Source organism: Phyllobates terribilis, unplaced genomic scaffold (genome assembly GCF_046119375.1).
Source record: "Phyllobates terribilis strain yellow unplaced genomic scaffold, ASM4611937v1 Scaffold_7__3_contigs__length_470593459, whole genome shotgun sequence".
Classification (NCBI taxonomy): domain Eukaryota; kingdom Metazoa; phylum Chordata; class Amphibia; order Anura; family Dendrobatidae; genus Phyllobates; species Phyllobates terribilis.
In genome coordinates this window covers 262,844,951-262,865,022 of record NW_027362767.1, presented here as the reverse complement: position 1 = coordinate 262,865,022, position 20,072 = coordinate 262,844,951, and the positions used below count along the sequence as shown (strand labels likewise).

General features: G+C 43.0%; 1 protein-coding gene across 2 annotated transcripts in view; it reads right to left on the bottom strand.

Annotated features, from left to right (window-relative positions):
- The window catches only part of NSMF (NMDA receptor synaptonuclear signaling and neuronal migration factor), a 52,944-nt gene extending 33,107 nt beyond the window's left edge, over positions 1-19,837 (bottom strand). Inside the window, exon 1 of one of the 2 annotated variants that reach the window (XM_073640580.1) lies at positions 19,540-19,837. In XM_073640580.1, the coding sequence (XP_073496681.1) occupies positions 19,540-19,805 (266 nt within the window). In that variant the 5' untranslated portion in view covers positions 19,806-19,837. The remainder of the gene's footprint in view (positions 1-19,539) is intronic. The other variant, XM_073640579.1, reaches the window with a different exon arrangement.
- Between the last annotated feature and the right edge of the window lie 235 nt (positions 19,838-20,072).

Below are 20,072 nucleotides of genomic sequence, written 5' to 3'. Positions count from 1 at the left end.
ATGCATTTTGTCCTCTCAGTAATACTGTTACAATTGATCTGAGTTGTCTATTTAGTAGGGATATAGATAAGTATTGCCTTGTCTTCCAGAAGACCAGGGTCTTTCATTGCTGTAGTGGCTTTGAACACACCTTAAAGAGCCAAATCACTGTACAACACAATCTGCATCATTAGTTGGGTTAGACTGTGCAGTATCCTGCAAATTGACAGCTGTATTAAAGTGATATTTTATACCCATATCTGGTGGTCTCGCCCTCAATTTTTTTAATTATGAGATGCAATTTTTCAACTTTTTAATAAATTATTTGTTACAACTCTCTTTAACACACCTAAAGCAGCATTACTCTCGGTACTTCCAAAATGAATTATGGCACATCCATCAAAAAAGGTTAATTTAGAATATTTTTTAGCAGCAATAAGACTAATTATTCGTAGGCATTGGAGGTCACCTATTCCTCCTTCCAGATTAGAGTGGATTGAACCTGTGGATTTCTTAATTCATATGGAGGAAGTAATAGTCTCAGACAGCTGGCTCTGGTCAGAATCTTATGAAGTTATGAGGTCTTGGTTACCTTGTAATCCCTTCACAAGCTCTTTAGAATTGAACATTTGGAGAACTACGGTGATCAAAACGAGTAATTTATCTTCTATTTATGCAAATGTTTCCCATCACGTCTCTTGTGTTCCCTCATGCATTATCCTTACTCCTTATGTTTCCCACCTCTCTCGTCCCTAATTCCTGGTGTTTGTTGTGGTTTGTGATTTATGATATGCTTTATAATGCATCATATATTGTTGTGGAATGATATGTTTTACTAATTAAGTATATGACGTCAAATATACTTATATTCCAAATGTTTCTTTTCACTGAACATTTTGAAACATTAAGTTGGAAATTGTTTGTTAAAGTGTAATATTCAATAAAAACTCATTGAAGCATAAAGTGATGTTGCTATAGAGAAGACTAGGAATAGCCCTTGACAATGCACCTAGTTTCTACTATTTAGCATCTAAAGACAGACTCCAAAAACAAAAGCAAGGCCAAACCAGACCTCTTCACTTGACAGTATGGTAGTTGGGCATTAACTGTAAGTCATAATGAGAAACTTAACCCCTTGAAATCTGACCAGTGTCACTTTATGTGGTAATAACTCTGGAATGCTTCAACATAGCCCATTGTTTTGAGACTGTTTTTTTGTGACACATGATACTTTATGATAATGGTACATTTAGATTGATATGGTTTGTGTTTATTTATAAAAATATCACAAATGTGACAAAAATGTAAAAAAAAATGTGTAATTTTCAAACTTTGAATGATTATCCCTTTAATCCAGATAGTCATATCAAACAAAAACATTATTTCCCTCAAGTCTGCTTTACATCAGCACCATTTGAAAAATGTTGTTATATTTTGTTAACATTTTAGAAGGTTTAAAATTGTAGCAGACATTTTTTAAAGGAAATTTACAATGCATATTTTTTTAGGGAACTATTCAGTTTTGAAATGACTTTGTGGGTCCTATACATTGGAAACCCACAAAAGTGATACCATTTTAAGCTGGTTTCACATGTCCAGATATTTCCGGTACCGGAGATATCTGTGTCCGTGTGTGTCAACCGTGTGCCGCATCAGGAGCGCACGACGAGCGCCTGGGAATCAGCCATACAGTTAGCGCTATTCCCAAGCGCTGGGTGCTGAACACTGCCCTCATCATGGTTCCCTGCCAGCGCTGCCATCAGCACCAGCAGAGGATAATGATGAGAGTAGTAGTCTTGTCCCACAGTGTCCCCACCTGTAAAAATAAGAATAAAATAATAAAATGCATGTACTCACCTCTCCTAGGTGTCCCCCGCTGTAATCCTCTGACTGCTGACGCCAAGGAATCGGGGAGAATGAGCCGCTCTGGAGCTGCACTCACTGAGTGCAGCTCCAGAGCCACTCATTCTCCCTGGCTGCTCTGCAGCAGTGATTGCATGGCTTACAGCGGGGGACACCTAGGAGAGGTGAGTATATGGATTTTATTATTTTATTCTTATTTTTACAGGTGGGGACACTGCGGGAGCAGACACTACTACCCTCATCACAGTCCCTGCTGGGGCTGATTGCAGTGCCAGCAGGGAACCATGATGATGGCAGCATTGAGCACCGGAGCTTGGGAACAGCGCTAACTGTACGCTGATTCCCAGGCACCGGTCCGTGTCACACGGATGTCATCCGTGTGTGTTCAGCATGAGGCACTTTAGCGGACCGTGCATCTGCAAAAAAACTGACTTGCCTCCATGTGGAGCACACGGACACATGGACCATGAAAACACACTGAGATGTGCAAAGACCCATTCATTTGAATGGATCTGTGTGTGTCAGTGTCTCCGGTACATGTGAAAACTGTCACCACTCGTACAGGAGATACTGACATGTGAAAGAGCCCTTAAAAACAGGGATCCAACTTATTCAAAATTGCTTTCAGGTAGTTCATTAACCCTTCAGGTCCTTTTCATGAATTAATGCAAAGTGACTTGACAGGAATAAAAAAATATATTTTTACCACCTAAATGTTTCTAACTTCTGAACAGGCCATTATTGCTGGAAGACTTTAAGGTCATTATTTGGCCATGAATTGCCATGGCAAACATCAGGACCACAGGATCAAGATCTCAGGGTCCTGATAGGGTTAAAAAGGGAGCCCCCACACTCTGTTAACCATCTAGATTCTGTAGTCACTATTGACAGCAGTATTTAAGGTGTTAAATGTTCATGGTCAGTGCCAACACTGATCGTGGCTGATGCAGCAAGTTGTCTGCTATAGTATACAGGTGACAGCTACAGGATAGTCACCTGTCGGGGGATACTAGTCTCTTATATCGCAGGTCAGTTTTAAGTTGTATTGTTGGTCATTAAGGGTTTTTTAAAGAAGCACTCCTCCTCCCTTCAAACTTTTTATCCTCTTAATATATTGCAATCATCATATTATATAGCACTGTGAACTTACAATTGCTCATTTTGCCTTTCTATCCAGCTAATTCTTCTCTTTTCTCTGCTCCATGTAGAAACAGGAAGTCTCTTCTACCCTGTAGTCATCACTCCCCTTTTCGACTCCTGACCCAGCTGCTCCCTCCCCTTCCCTTCCAGGGACTTTTGCAGTAACTTATGACTATACAGGGAAAACTGACCTCCTGTTTCTACATGTAGCTTAGAAGGACTCAGCTAGTCATATGATGTCATAGACCTAATGGAAAAGAGAAGAATTAGCTGGTTAGAACGGTAGAAAGGCAAAATGAGCAATTGTGAGTACACAGTGCTGCATGATATGATAATTGCAATATATTAAGAAAAAATTTTGGATGGGAGGAGTGCTTCTTTAAATGCTGTGAAATCTCTATGCACCCTGCATGATCCTTCCTATAGTGTTCACCATCGATGCACAAGCAGCGAGGCCACACCGTGGCCCGTTAGGAAGGGTCTGCATCTGTGCATCTCTGAAGCAAGCCGCCGTGTATCTCCTATAGCAGTGATGACGAACCTTTTACAGACAGAGTGCCCAAACTGCAACCCAAAAGCCACTTATTTATCATTAAGTGCCAACACGGCAATTTAACCTGAATACTGAGGTTTCAGTTTATAAAAAAACAACTCACACAGAGAGCAGGCGAGGGGAACCGAAAGCAGCCACAAACAGGAGCAGGGGTATGAGACTGCAGATATAAAGAATATGCTCACCCCCATCCTGGTATATGCCCCTCCATCCTTGTATATATGTTGCCCCCAATCCTTGTATATGCCCCTTCATCCATGTATATATTCCCCCAATCGATGTATATGCCTCAGCAATCCTTGTGTATGTTCCCCCCAATCCATGTATATGTTCCCCCATCCTGGTATATGTTCCCCGCAATCCATGTATATGCCTCCTCAATCCTTGTATATGTCCCCCCAACCCTTGTATATGTTCCCCCATCCTGGTATATGCCCCCCAATCCATGTATATGCCGTCCATCCATGTATATGTTCCCCCAATCCATGAATATGCCCCCAATCCTGGTATATCCCTTATCAATGTATATGCGCCCCCATCCTGGTATAGCCCCCATCAGTGTATATGCACCCCCATCAGTGTATGTGCGCCCAAATCAGTGTATGTGTGCCCCCATCCTGGTATGTGCTCTCTCATCAGTGTATCTGCTCCCCCATTCTGGTATATCGCCCATCAGTGTATGTGCACCCCCATCCTGGTATATCGCCCATCAGTGTATATGCGCCCCATCCTGGTATGTGTGCCCTTATCCAGGTATGTGCGCCCTCATCCTGGTATATCGCCCATCAGTGTACATGCGCCCTCATCCTGCCGGCGCCACTGTATCATTGAATAGAAAAAAAACACATAATAAACGCTCCTACTCACCTTCCTTCCTGTCCTCAGCCATGCAGCGTCATCTTGTGAAGTCGGTAGCTGACTTCAGCTTCCAAGCAACAGGGGCGCATGACGTCACTGCCATGCACCCAGTCGCCTGTACGCTGACCTCACCTGCTGACCTCTGATTGGCCAGCTGCGTGTACTGCGGCACATGAACCTGGCAAGTTTGTGCACTGGAATACACTTCAGCTAGATGTGTGTCCAAGAATGCACATCCAGCTGAAGAAGGGGCTGGCGTCTGCGGGCTCCAAGTCCTCACCTGCTGGGCCCGGTCCAGGAGCGCAAGTGCTGAGGCGATGGCGCGCGTGCCCTTAGGGAGGGTTCTGCGTGCCATCTCTGGCATGCGTGCCAGAGGTTTGCCAGCACTGTCCTATAGTGTTCACCATCGATGCACAAGCAGCGAGGCCACACCATGGCCCGTTAGGAAGAGTCGGCATCTGTGCATCTCTGGAGTAAGCCACCGTATATCTCCTATAGTGTTCACCATCGATGCACAAGCAGCGAGGCCACACCGTGGCCTGTTAGGAAGAGCCGGCATTTGTGCATCTCTGGAGTAAGCCACCGTATATCTCCTATAGTGTTCACCATCGATGCACAAGCAGTGAGGCCACACCATGGCCCGTTAGGAAGAGCCGGCATTTGTGCATCTCTGGAGTAAGCCACCGTATATCTCCTATAGTGTTCACCATTGATGCACAAGCAGTGAGGCCACACCATGGCCAGTTAGGAAGAGTCGGCATCTGTGCATCTCTGGAGTAAGCCACCGTATATCTCCTATAGTGTTCACCATCGATGCACAAGCAGTGAGGCCACACCATGGCCCGTTAGGAAGAGCCGGCATTTGTGCATCTCTGGAGTAAGCCACCGCATATCTCCTATAGTGTTCACCATCGATGCACAAGCAGTGAGGCCACACCATGGCCCGTTAGGAAGAGCCGGCATTTGTGCATCTCTGGAGTAAGCCACCGTATATCTCCTATAGTGTTCACCATTGATGCACAAGCAGTGAGGCCACACCATGGCCGGTTAGGAAGAGCTGGCATTTGTGCATCTCTGGAGTAAGCCACCGTATATCTCCTATAGTATTCACCATTGATGCACAAGCAGCGAGGCCACAGCATGGCCCGTTAGGAAGAGCCAGCATTTGTGCATCTCTGGAGTAAGCCACCGTATATCTCCTATAGTATTCACCATCGATGCACAAGCAGCGAGGCCACAGCATGGCCCGTTAGGAAGAGCCGGCATTTGTGCATTTCTGGAGTAAGCCACCGTATATCTCCTATAGTGTTCACCATCGATGCACAAGCAGTGAGACCACACCATGGCCGGTTAGGAAGAGCCCGCATTTGTGCATCTCTGGAGTAAGCCACCGTATATCTCCTATAGTGTTCACCATCAATGCACAAGCAGTGAAGCCACAGCATGGTCCATTAGAAATTGCCGGCATCTGTGTAACTCTGGAGCAAGCCGTCATGTATCGATTCAAAGCGCTGACCATACTGTATCTCTACTTCTCCTTCCAGGGTCCTTAAGCTGGTAATGAGATGAGCTCAGTGAGAGCTGCAGGAGGCCGATTGTTTTAATGAAGATTATAATAGAGACGTTGGACGCTGATTGCTCAGGCGGTAAACTTCAGCCAAATACACTCTTTAGTGAATAAGTCCAATCTCCGTTCTGCTGGTAGGCTCACAAATTAGCTCCTTGGCTTGTCTCCACCATGTCTTCTCTTCTCCTTAACACCCGTAATCATCTTGTTTCCAGCCCACGCCACATCTATAAAAATAATCCTTGTAGCTTCCGCCCACCGCTACAGCCTCCTGTGAGATGCCCCTGTGAAATGTCACTTACTCACATCCCCTCATAAGTAGATTTCTGGAAGATGGAGCATATGTGCTAGCTAAGCGCTCACTCATCATAAAGAACTGCAATCCAATCTCCACTTATGGTGGATCACACCTTGTCCCCTGGAGCTTGCAATCTAATTTTACCAGTACCTGAAATACTAGGCAATGGGGTACAGCTGCCAATACAAGTTAAACTAGAGTTTTGTTTTGCATTTCATGTGTGAATTATGTTTTATTCCTAGAAAACATTTATTCATCTCCTCCTGCATTATGGCAGGCTCCCTCTAAACCACGACATACACATAGCGCATATTTTAATTTAGGTTAACCAGTTATTCAGGGGTGATAATGGCAATGGTGCGGGCTCATGCAATCATAACTTAACACAATGGCCCTTGGGCAATTTAACCCTCCTCTGGTTGGAGATACAGACTCCTATAGGGCCACAAATCTCTGAGAAGCTCCTAGAGCTGCTTCTATGGCACGAATGAGCTGCAAATCAATCTATGTGGGCATCCTAATCTTCTCACTCCATCCGCTGGGGTATATACTGCATCGACTTCTACTAGATCATCACATTCCCATGTAAATGTGGTCACAGCACTAGATGGCGCTATACAGCCTGTTTCTCAAGCTACCCAGGGCTCTTTTCACAGAGGGAGTATTGTTACTCATACATATTAGTAAATTACATTTAATGTCCCTGGAAACACTAACTGCTCACATCCAGAATCTATATGGTAGTTTATATTTCCAATCCTGTAAGAATGAGCCATAAAATAATGATTTACTGTGTTGGGAAGCAGATGCAAATAGCAGAGCATGAATTAATGGCTGTGTTTTCCTGTCGCCGATGTAAATACAGCTCTTTGTGTATGTAATCATAATGCAGAGGAAAAAAGACAGCGTAATGCACTTCATATTCCTCACTAACGCAGGAAAACTGCAGGAAATATTACAGATCTTCATATTCATCTCCAATACAGACCTATAATTCACTCAGCTACTATCAGGATACACCACACAGCAAATATTATCCTTTACTACAAAGGTTCCACAGCCAACTAATCTAACTGCCCCCCCCATGTATAACTGGAGGTCAGCTAACCTATTAAGGGCGTGTCAAGCTTGCTGACTGTTTCCAGAGAAAACCAGCAGAATAGTGAGTGCAGCTCTGGAGGATAATACAGGATGTAACTCAGGATCAGTACAGGATAAGTAATGTAATGTATGTACACAGTGACTGCATCAGCAGAATAGTGAGTGCAGCTCTGGAGTATAATACAGGATGTAACTCAGGATCAGTACAGGATAAGTAATGTAATGTATGTACACAGTGACTGCACCAGCAGAATAGTGAGTGCAGCTCTGGAGTATAATACAGGATGTAACTCAGGATCAGTACAGGATAAGTAATGTAATGTATGTACACAGTGACTACACCAGCAGAATAGTGAGTGCAGCTCTGGAGTATAATACAGGATGTAACTCAGGATGAGTAATGTAATGTATGTACACAGTGACTACACCAGCAGAATAGTGAGTGCAGCTCTGGAGTATAATACAGGATGTAACTCAGGATCAGTAATGTAATGTATGTACACAGTGACTACACCAGCAGAATAGTGAGTGCAGCTCTGGAGTATAATACAGGATGTAACTCAGGATCAGTACAGGATAAGTAATGTAATGTATGTACACAGCGACTGCACCAGCAGAATAGTGAGTGCAGCTCTGGAGTATAATACAGGATGTAACTCAGGATCAGTACAGGATCAGTAATGTAATGTATGTACACAGTGACTGCACCAGCAGAATAGTGAGTGCAGCTCTGGAGTATAATACAGGATGTAACTCAGGATCAGTACAGGATCAGTAATGTAATGTATGTACACAGTGACTGCACCAGCAGAATAGTGAGTGCAGCTCTGGAGTATAATACAGGAGGTAACTCAGGATCAGTACAGGATAAGTAATGCAATGTGTGTACACAGTGACTGCACCAGCAGAATAGTGAGTGCAGCTCTGGAGTATAATACAGGATGTAACTCAGGATCAGTACAGGATAAGTAATGTAATGTATGTACACAGTGACTCCACCAGCAGAATAGTGAGTGCAGCTCTGGCGTATAATACAGGATGTAACTCAGGATCAGTACAGGATAAGTAATGTAATGTATGTACACTGACTCCACCAGCAGAATAGTGAGTGCAGCTCTGGAGGATAACACAGGATGTAACTCAGGATCAATACAGGATAAGTAATGTAATGTATCTACACAGTGACAGCACCAGCAGAATAGTGAGTGCTGCTCTGGAGTATAATGCCGGATATAACTCAAGATCAGTACAGGATAAGTAATGTAATGTATGTACACAGTGACTGCACCAGCAGAATAGTGAGTGCAGCTCTGGAGTATAATACAGGATGTAACTCAGGATCAGTACAGGATAAGTAATGTAATGTATGTACACAGCGACTGCACCAGCAGAATAGTGAGTGCAGCTCTGGAGTATAATACAGGATGTAACTCAGGATCAGTACAGGATCAGTAATGTAATGTATGTACACAGTGACTGCACCAGCAGAATAGTGAGTGCAGCTCTGGAGTATAATACAGGAGGTAACTCAGGATCAGTACAGGATAAGTAATGCAATGTGTGTACACAGTGACTGCACCAGCAGAATAGTGAGTGCAGCTCTGGAGTATAATACAGGATGTAACTCAGGATCAGTACAGGATAAGTAATGTAATGTATGTACACAGTGACTCCACCAGCAGAATAGTGAGTGCAGCTCTGGCGTATAATACAGGATGTAACTCAGGATCAGTACAGGATAAGTAATGTAATGTATGTACACTGACTCCACCAGCAGAATAGTGAGTGCAGCTCTGGAGGATAACACAGGATGTAACTCAGGATCAATACAGGATAAGTAATGTAATGTATCTACACAGTGACAGCACCAGCAGAATAGTGAGTGCTGCTCTGGAGTATAATGCCAGATATAACTCAAGATCAGTACAGGATAAGTAATGTAATGTATGTACACAGTGACTGCACCAGCAGAATAGTGAGTGCAGCTCTGGAGTATAATACCGGATATAACTCAGGATCAGTACAGGATAAGTAATGTAATGTATTTACACAGTGACTGCACCAGCAGAATAGTGAGTGCAGCTCTGGAGTATAATACAGGATGTAACTCAGGATCAGTACAGGATAAGTAATGTAATGTATGTACACAGTCACTGCACCAGCAGAATAGTGAGTGCAGCTCTGGAGTATAATACAGGATGTAACTTAGGATCAGTATAGGATAAGTAATGTAATGTATGTACACAGTGACTTCACCAGCAGAATAGTGAGTGCAGCTCTGGAGTATAATACAGGATGTAACTCAGGATCAGTACAGGATAACTAATGTAATGTATCTACACAGTGACTGCACCAGCAGAATAGTGAGTGTAGCTCTGGAGTATAATACAGGATGTAACTTAGGATAAGTACAGGATAACTAATGTAATGTATCTACACAGTGACTGCACCAGCAGAATAGTGAGTGCAGCTCTGGAGTATAATACAGGATGTAACTTAGGATAAGTACAGGATAACTAATGTAATGTATCTACACAGTGACTGCACCAGCAGAATAGTGAGTGCAGCTCTGGAGTATAATACAGGATGTAACTCCGGATCAGTACAGGATAAGTAATGTAATATATGTACACAGTGACTCCACCAGCAGAATAGGGAGTGCAGCTCTGGAGTATAATACAGGATGTAACTCAGGATCAGTACAGGATAAGTAATGGAGTGTATATACACAGGGACTGCACCAGCAGAATAGTGAGTGCAGCTCTGGAGTATAATACAGGATGTAACTCAGGATCAGTACAGGATAAGTAATGTAATATATGTACACAGTGACTCCACCAGCAGAATAGTGAGTGCAGCTCTGGGGTATAATACAGGATGTAACTCAGGATCAGTACAGGATAAGTAATGTAATGTATGTACACAGAGACTGCACCAGCAGAATAGTGAGTGCAGCTCTGGAGTATAATACAGGATGTAACTCAGGATCAGTACAGGATAAGTAATGTAATGTATGCACACAGTGACTGCACCAGCAGAATAGTGAGTGCAGCTCTGGAGTATAATACAGGATGTAACTCCGGATCAGTACAGGATAAGTAATGTAGTGTATATACACAGTGACTGCACCAGCAGAATAGTGAGTGCAGCTCTGGAGTATAATACAGGGTGTAACTCAGGATCAGTACAGGATAAGTAATGTAATGTATGTACACAGAGACTGCACCAGCAGAATAGTGAGTGCAGCTCTGGGGTATAATACAGGATGTAACTCAGGATCAGTACAGGATAAGTAATGTAATGTATGTACACAGAGACTGCACCAGCAGAATAGTGAGTGCAGATCTGGAGTATAATACAGGATGTAACTCAGGATCAGTACAGGATAAGTAATGTAATGTATGTACACAGTGACTGCACCAGCAGAATAGTGAGTGCAGCTCTGGAGTATAATACAGGATGTAACTCCGGATCAGTACAGGATAAGTAATGTAATATATGTACACAGTGACTCTACCAGCAGAATAGTGAGTGCAGCTCTGGAGTATAATACAGGATGTAACTCAGGATCAGTACAGGATAAGTAATGTAATATATGTACACAGTGACTCCACCAGCAGAATAGTGAGTGCAGCTCTGGAGTATAATACAGGATGCAACTCAGGATCAGTACAGGATAAGTAATGTAATGTATGTACACAGTGACTCCACCAGCAGAATAGTGAGTGCAGCTCTGGAGTATAATACAGGATGTAACTCCGGATCAGTACAGGATAAGTAATGTAATGTATGTACACAGTGACTCCACCAGCAGAATAGTGAGTGCAGCTCTGGAGTATAATACAGGATGTAACTCCGGATCAGTACAGGATAAGTAATGTAATGTATGTACACAGTGACTCCACCAGCAGAATAGTGAGTGCAGCTCTGGAGTATAATACAGGATGTAACTCAGGATCAGTACAGGATAAGTAATGTAATGTATGTACACAGTGACTGCACCAGCAGATTAGTGAGTGCAGCTCTGGAGTATAATACTGGATGTAACTCAGGATCAGTACAGGATAAGTAATGTAATGTATGTACACAGTGACTGCACCAGATGAATAGTGAATACAGCTCTGGACTATAATACTGGATGTAACTCTGGATCAGTACAGGATAAGTAATGTAACATATGTACACAGTGACTGCACCAGCAGCATAGTGAGTTCAGCTCTGGAGTATAATATAGGATGTAACTCAGAATCAGTACAGAATAAGTTATGTAATGTATGTACACAGCGACTGCACCAGCGGAATAGTGAGTGCAGCTCTGGAGTATAATACAGGATGTAACTCCGGATCAGTACAGGATAAGTAATGTAATGTATGTACACAGTGACTCCACCATCAGAATAGTGAGTGCAGCTCTGGAGTATAATACAGGATGTAACTCCGGATCAGTACAGGATAAGTAATGTAATGTATGTACACAGTGACTCCACCAGCAGAATAGTGAGTGCAGCTCTGGAGTATAATACAGGATGTAACTCAGGATCAGTACAGGATAAGTAATGTAATGTATGTACACAGTGACTGCACCAGCAGATTAGTGAGTGCAGCTCTGGAGTATAATACTGGATGTAACTCAGGATCAGTACAGGATAAGTAATGTAATGTATGTACACAGTGACTGCACCAGATGAATAGTGAATACAGCTCTGGAGTATAATACTGGATGTAACTCTGGATCAGTACAGGATAAGTAATGTAACATATGTACACAGTGACTGCACCAGCAGCATAGTGAGTTCAGCTCTGGAGTATAATACAGGATGTAACTCAGAATCAGTACAGAATAAGTTATGTAATGTATGTACACAGCGACTGCACCAGCGGAATAGTGAGTGCAGCTCTGGAGTATAATACAGGATGTAACTCAGGATCAGTAATGTAATGTATGTACACAGTGACTGCACCAGCAGAATAGTGAGTGCAGCTCTGGAGTATAATACAGGATGTAACTCAGGATCAGTACAGGATAAGTAATGTAATGTATGTACACAGTGACTGCACCAGCAGAATAGTGAGTGCAGCTCTGGAGTATAATACAGGATGTAACTCAGGATCAGTACAGGATAAGTAATGTAATGTATGTACAAAGTGACTGCACCAGCAGAATAGTGAGTGCAGGATGTAACTTGGGATCGGTACCGGATAAGTTATTTATGTTAAAAATTATAACCAAAGTCTAATTTGTGATAAATTGCTCTAATGCTGTGAGGGGATCATATGTAATAATTGGAAAAGTGGAAATCTAGGCTTTCAGAAAAATAAGCTAATGTGTCTTAATGCAGCAATTTTCTCAGTAACATTTACTACAATGTGATTTATTGTCTCACTGGTTCAGTATTTTCTCTACAGTAATAATTTTGTCAGGGCAATGGAAAAATGTATGCAATGATCCATGTTGTGTGCTTATATTTCTTTTTTTTTTTTTTTAAACTTGATTTTATTGAATAGAAAAATTAACATACATCAATGCAAATATTACCCGAAGCATATATGTTAATGACAAGGATTAACCAAAGCTTACTATTATATGTATGATATGTTGTTATAGGATGTTGGGTAGCAAAGTACAGTGGTGGCCAAAAGTATTGGCACCCCTGCAATTCTGTCAGATAATACTCAGTTTCTTCCTGAAAATGATTGCAATCACAAATTCTTTGGTCTTATTCTCTTCATTTAATTTGTCTTCAATGAAAAAACACAAAAAGAATTGTCCTAAAGCCAAATTGGATATAATTCCACACCAAACCTAAAAAAGGGGGTGGACAAAAGTATTGGCACTGTTTGAAAAATCATGTGATGCTTCTCTAATTCGTGTAAGTAACAGCACCTGTAACTTACCTGTGGCACCTAACAGGTGTTGGTAATAACTAAATCACACTTGCAGCCAGTTAACATGGATTAAAGTTGACTCAACCTCTGTCCTGTGTCCTTGTGTGTACCACATTGAGCATGGAGAAAAGAAAGAAGACCAAAGAACAGTCTGAGGACTTGAGAAACCAAATTGTGAGGAAGCATGAGCAATCTCAAGGCTACAAGTCCATCTCCAAAGACCTGAATGTTCCTGTGTCTTCCGTGCGCAGTGTCATCAAGAAGTTTAAAGCCCATGGCACTGTGGCTAACCTCCCTAGATGTGAACGGAAAAGAAAAATTGACGAGAGATTTCAACGCAAGATTGTGCGGATGGTGGATAAAGAACCTCGACTAACATCCAAACAAGTTCAAGCTGCCCTGCAGTCCGAGGGTACAACAGTGTCAACCCGTACTATCCGTCGGCGTCTGAATGAAAAGGGACTGTATGGTAGGATACCCAGGAAGACCCCACTTCTTACCCCGAGACATAAAAAAGCCAGACTGGAGTTTGCCAAAACTTACCTGAGAAAGCCTAAAACGTTTTGGAAGAATGTTCTCTGGTCAGATGAGACAAAAGTAGAGCTTTTTGGGAAAAAGCATCAACATAGAGTGTACAGGAAAAAAAAGAGGCATTCAAAGAAAAGAACACGGTCCCTACAGTCAAACATGGTGGAGCTTCCCTGATGTTTTGGGGTTGCTTTGCTGCCTCTGGCACTGGACTGCTTGACCATGTGCATGGCATTATGAAGTCTGAAGACTACCAACAAATTTTGCAGCATAATGTAGGGCCCAGTGTGGGAAAGCTGGGTCTCCCTCAGAGGTCATGGGTCTTCCAGCAGGACAATGACCCAAAACACACTTCCAAAAGCACTATAAAATGGTTTGAGAGAAAGCACTGGAGACTTCTAAGGTGGCCAGCAATGAGTCCAGACCTGAATCCCATAGAACACCTGTGGAGAGATCTCAAAATGGCAGTTTGGAGAAGGCACCCTTCAAATATCAGGGACCTGGAGCAGTTTGCCAAAGAAGAATAGTCTACAATTCCTGCAGAGCATTGTAAGAAACTCATTGATGGTTACCGGAAGCGGTTGTTCGCAGTTATTTGGCTAAAGGTTGTGCAACCAAGTATTAGGCTGAGGGTGCCAATACTTTTGTCTGGCCCATTTTTGGAGTTTTGTGTGAAATGATCAATGATTTGATTTTTGCTTCATTCTCTTTTGTGTTTTTTCCTTGCAAGAAAATTACCGTAAATGAAGATAATAAGACCAAAGAATTTGTGATTGCAATCATTTTCAGGAAGAAACTGAGCATTATCTGACAGAATTGCAGGGGTGCCAATACTTTTGGCCACCACTGTACCTATTCCAGGCATAATTACATTGATTCAAAAAGAAAATAAATAAACCAAAAACTGGGAGGGGAGAAGAGAATATGTCTGAAACGGTACATCTCTCACATATTGATCACCCAACATGGGTGTGTAACCTTAAGTTCTCTTTGAGAGTTGTGCAGGACCCACCGACACCAGAGTAGACCCCCAACACCCAGAAGCGTCTCTACGCAGCGGTTCTCCTAAAAATATTTCTACATAGGCGCTTCTCCTAATAGTAGTGGCTCTTGACACCACACTGTTGGTTGAAAACAAGTTCTAATATCATGCTGAATGCATTGTGGAAGCCGGGAGATGAAACTTTCCCAAGTATCAAAAAAGGACTGCACTAGTGTTGAGCGAGTGTGTTCTGTTCCGAGTATGCTTGGGCTGAGCTCAGAGTATTTATAGCTGCTCGGTGATGCGTTTGAATCGCTCCCGTGTGCATGATTTGCAACTGTTTGACAGTTTTATTACATGTGAGGAATGTCTATTTCTTACACATTCCTCACATGTAATAAAACTGTCAAACAGTCGCAAATCATGCACACGGGAGCGATTTAACCTTATCACCCAGCAGCTGTAAATACTCGGAGCTCGGCCCGAGCATACTCGGCGAAAGGGGTAATAGAACATACTCGCTCAACACTAGACTGCACCCTTCCCTCTTTATGTAATGAGGCCTCAGTCCAATCCATCTGATGCATAAACGACAGTTTATTTAGAAAGATCTTGAAAGGAGGAGCGTGGTCGTGGATCCATACCTGCAGAATGGCTTTAATACCGGTGCTTATATTTCTATACATATTACCATGGGTTTATAATACACTCATGTAAATGGTGCTTAAGCCAAATGTTCAATGAATCTTTCCTTCTAAAACCATAAAATCTCCAGAAAGTCCTTGAGTTGTCCTCTTCTGTCAATATGGCCACCATGTCATCTAATTCTAGGAGACATCACTCAGATGTCCCTGGCGTCTGTAAAAACTGACTGTCTAGAGGAATACAGGAGGAGGGGATGTAGAGGTGTAAAGTCGGACACATTAGGAAAATGCTCACTCCAGAAAGATGAGCACATGCAGAAAAGAAGCAATCTGCAAGACTGCACCCAAAATGTCTCTCTGACGCCTACTTTTAAAGGTCATTTGAAGAGAAACCTCAGAATAGAGGCTCTAGATGTGGCTCTTGGCGGGTCACTGTATTATGCAGTATTAATGATTTCTTCTCTGGTCCCCCAAGGATCTGTTCTATAGACCCCATCTTCTATTATACACACATATGTATCCATTTCACAACTCCATGTGCTGCTCTGCTTTTGAGCGTAATCTATTGCTCCATGTTATCAGCCATTTCAATTTGGACTGTAGTATTCATCAAAAATCTCTGCCCTCCAATCCCCAAAATATCAGTTCCCCTATTGACAGTCTTGGCTAGGTTTTCTATCTACACCTTGGGGTACAAGCCTCTGGGGCCCCTCTCTGCCATCACCCTACTGCCTTTAGGATAGTCTAAGATCCCAAGGCCGCACACAAGCCCCCTCTATCCACAACCTCTCCAATAACTGAAGCTCAAGTCTTCCTGGCAGTGTCTCTGGTTTTATATAACATTTTATAACCCTCCATAAACGGCCAATTTGTAAACGTAATATTCCTGTCACGTCCGATCGTTATTCCCACTGTCTGAGATACGGAGACATTTTCCTTCAATGGCACATTAACATCCAAATGACACAAGCGTGCTCTGTGCATGCTGCCAGCTTCTGCATTCACTTGGTGCATATCCAATGGGGGTGTATAGGCTGCCCCTCCGCATTACAGACCAGCAGCACTGACAATGATGAAATAACACAGGTTGGAGTTATCAATCATTCTTAATGGATATGGATCCTATACGTACTATAAGTTTGGGCAGCGGGAGCTCCTATGTTTCTGAGAAACCACCATCTCTAGTCCTGTAACAAGAAGTGACGCAGCCTGGTTTACTGGCACAAGCCTGCTGCATGGTCCTGTAATCCCACAAGGTGACCTCACCACGAAAGACGACGACGCTCCCAGGAAGCGTGCACAATCCCAAGTAGTAAAATGTGAACCTCCAAGTCTGTAAATCATGACCATCAGTATGGAGCAAGTTTCTCATCATTGCACTCAATTTTAGATAAAGGCTATAGTCACCTCAGCTGGGATGAGGTGAGGAAATGCTGCACATTATCATTATATAACGCCAACATATGATATAGCGCTGCAATCATAGGAAGAACATGAAAACTATATGCAAAGTGTTTCGCTGTGCAAGGTGCTCCCAACCCCAATATACATCATATTACCTCTTTCATATCACGTTTACATACACATATGCATCAACTGATCGGCGGAGGGTCCCCACTGCCTACATCAGACGCATTAATACAACCAACCCCAGTATAGACCAGTACCTTCTAAATATCCGATCATTCTCTGGGCACAAATTTACCCCATTAGATGAAAGCTTAATTATTTCATCTACCTCCCAGTTGACTGAAGTTTCATAATCTGTCAAAGTCATATAGAATATAGATAACAAATATACAAAAAAACTGCCTAAATAAACGAGTTTTTTGGTGGGTGGGGGAATTTGCACAGTATACAAGTAAATGTACATGTGAATCCATGCATTCTGTAACATAGGACCATAATCACATTCCATTAAGCGTTTCCAATCCAAGGTAATAGTATTGACCCACAATGTATTTGATTTGCTAATGCACTTTTTAAAAGGCAGCAGAGTTATTATGTTGTATGGTCCTGTAATTATAATCTCCAGTCACTTATATATTTGCTGCAGATCACTGACCAGCTGTCTATTACTTCATATCTATTCCCAGTCTTGAAAGATCACTTCATATCAATCTATTATAATATACTGAGCCAGTAAAGAGCTAGATCAGTGATGTGCAATCTGTGGATCCCCAGCAGATGCAGGACTACAACTCCAAGAGCACCAATGCATGATGATAGCTGTAGTTTCAAAACTACTACAGCCAGAGATGGCAGAACACATTTCTATACACCTACATGGATGGTCTTAGACATAAGGTATCTGACAGCGTACAAATATTCTCACCAGTGTTTATGGCATATGGCGAGAACTGTTGCTAGACACATCCAGTGCCGCTGCTCTTGCCAAAGGGATTTAAGGAACACCGATCCGACTAAAAAGGGGTAGGATCTGCCGACATTAATCCAATATCTATGACCAGTTTATGTGTCTATCAACTGGTTATTTTGGTTGATGGCAAATGTTAGTTCAGATCAATGTTTATCAGGTCATGACGGGAATTGTAGTTTTGTTACTGATGCAGAACACTAAATTGTAGATAAAGAAAAAGATAGATAGATAGATACATAGATAGATACATAGATAGATAGATAGATAGATATCTGCACAGTAAGGAATCAACATGTATAGAGATGCAAGATGCAGCAGAGCTGACTTTGTCATTTATAATATGGTCATGCATTTTATGTGAAGGAGATGTAATCCCACACAACACAATCACAAACTTGGCCCTGCTACATCTGAAAAATCTAACATACTCATGCCTTTGTGCAGAATACAAGAAGTAATTCATGAAATGCAGAGAACATTCCCTAATAGAAGAATTCTGTAAATCACCCTTCTCTGTCACTTTGTAGCTTTAACCCGATATCCAGCTCAACGTTATCACCATTATATAATCCACAGCAATTTACTAAAACATCTGTCCTGGAGATTCCTCCTGTCTGTGAGGACATGTCATATCCCCTGTATAGGTCCATAACCCCACCATTATCCTGGCCTCTGACAGCTGCCCAGTCCTTTCCATTAATGATGTGGATGACTTTTCCCAGGTCTTCTCACTTGTTCTATTGGCTTCCACATCTCTAGTATAGTAAATCCCATCTAGGTGTCCTCATCACAAAGTCCTAGTGACTGAGCCCTTCAGCGTGACCTTGGCTGCATATTGTCCAATTAGACAAAATAAGGGGCCTAAATGGGAATATCATAGTATATGTACATCCGCTATATTTTGTACTATTCACAATGACATTGGGAGGGTGCCCTACCCGTTCCTACCCGTGTATCCTTTTTTAATCTAATCCCAAACACATCTGGTACTCTGATACATCGTGTCATCACATCAGGATTAAAAGTGAAAAGCTACAGTACCAGTAGTTGTAGTAGTGCAATAATTCCGGTAATATTTATACACAGCAGTAACAATAGTGACAAAGCTGCCACATTATCTAGAAATATTGGTGAGATTGTCTCCAGCTTGTGCTGTGCAGCAGGATCAGGTCTGGTAGTGTTTGCTGGTGTCACCATAGAGCCTCTGATCCCCTGAGTGCGGTGACATGGGTCAGGTGTAAATAGCAGTCTGTCTTCATTATTCCTATGATAACACTTGTAAAGCAAGAGTCAATTAAGCATCCCCTTCTGTACTCAGCTCCGACTAGAAGAGAGCTGGGATCATCTGAGGATTCACTGGAGCTGGAATGCAGGTGGTTAATATTTTAGGAGGAATTTGGTTGCTAGGGGTACATTTAAGAACCGAGGTGTTGGTGGGCTTTCTAAGGACAAGGGGCAGGCTGGGGGTCTCTGTAGACAAGGCAGTGTATGCTATCAGAGGGCTCAGCAGTCAGCCTGAACCCACAGGGTTATGTAATATCAGGAGCAGACAGGTGGATTTGGAAGTGATCCTAGATGGGGCAGATCTAGAAGTGGCGGCCTAAATTCAATTTACAGTTGTGCCTTTGTAAGAGAATGGACCCCAGTAGCAAAAGTACATAGCCAGTGCATCAATCTACTCATGATCTGCTGATAGAAATACATCACTAATGCTGCCTGGCATCGCCAGCAGAAAAGCCACTTTGCTGTCATGCACTTACCTAACTTTGGCTGCTACATTGGAGATAGTGTCATTCCTCAGTGCCTTCTTCTTGGAGACAGCTGTGCCCATCCTTGATAAAATAAGAGATTGGGGGCCACATCCGACCAGCCCAGTGTGGGGGGCAGCCACTGTGATGAAGCTTAGGCTGCAGAGGTGATGAGGAGCTGGACCCCGGCTGCAGGTGACGCCAGGATCAGCCTCGGGCAGGGAAGGAGGGATGCTGCTGCTCTCACCAGGCTGGGACTGAGACTGTGCAGCTCTCATTGATCGCTGCAGGAGGAAAGGCAGCTGAGCCAGGCAGGAAGCTGCCACCATGTATGGGCAGAGGATGCTACCCAGTCCTCCTGCTGACAGCATGGGAGGGCCAGGTGCCCTGATGGAGGAGGGGGCATCAAACGCGCAAGTGTGCTCAGGCTGTGCGCTGTCATGCTAGCACATCCAGCCACGCCGCCGCACAGCCAGCCACTCTGCCGCACATCCAGCCACTCTGCCGCACATCCAGCCACTCTGCCGCACATCCAGCCACTCTGC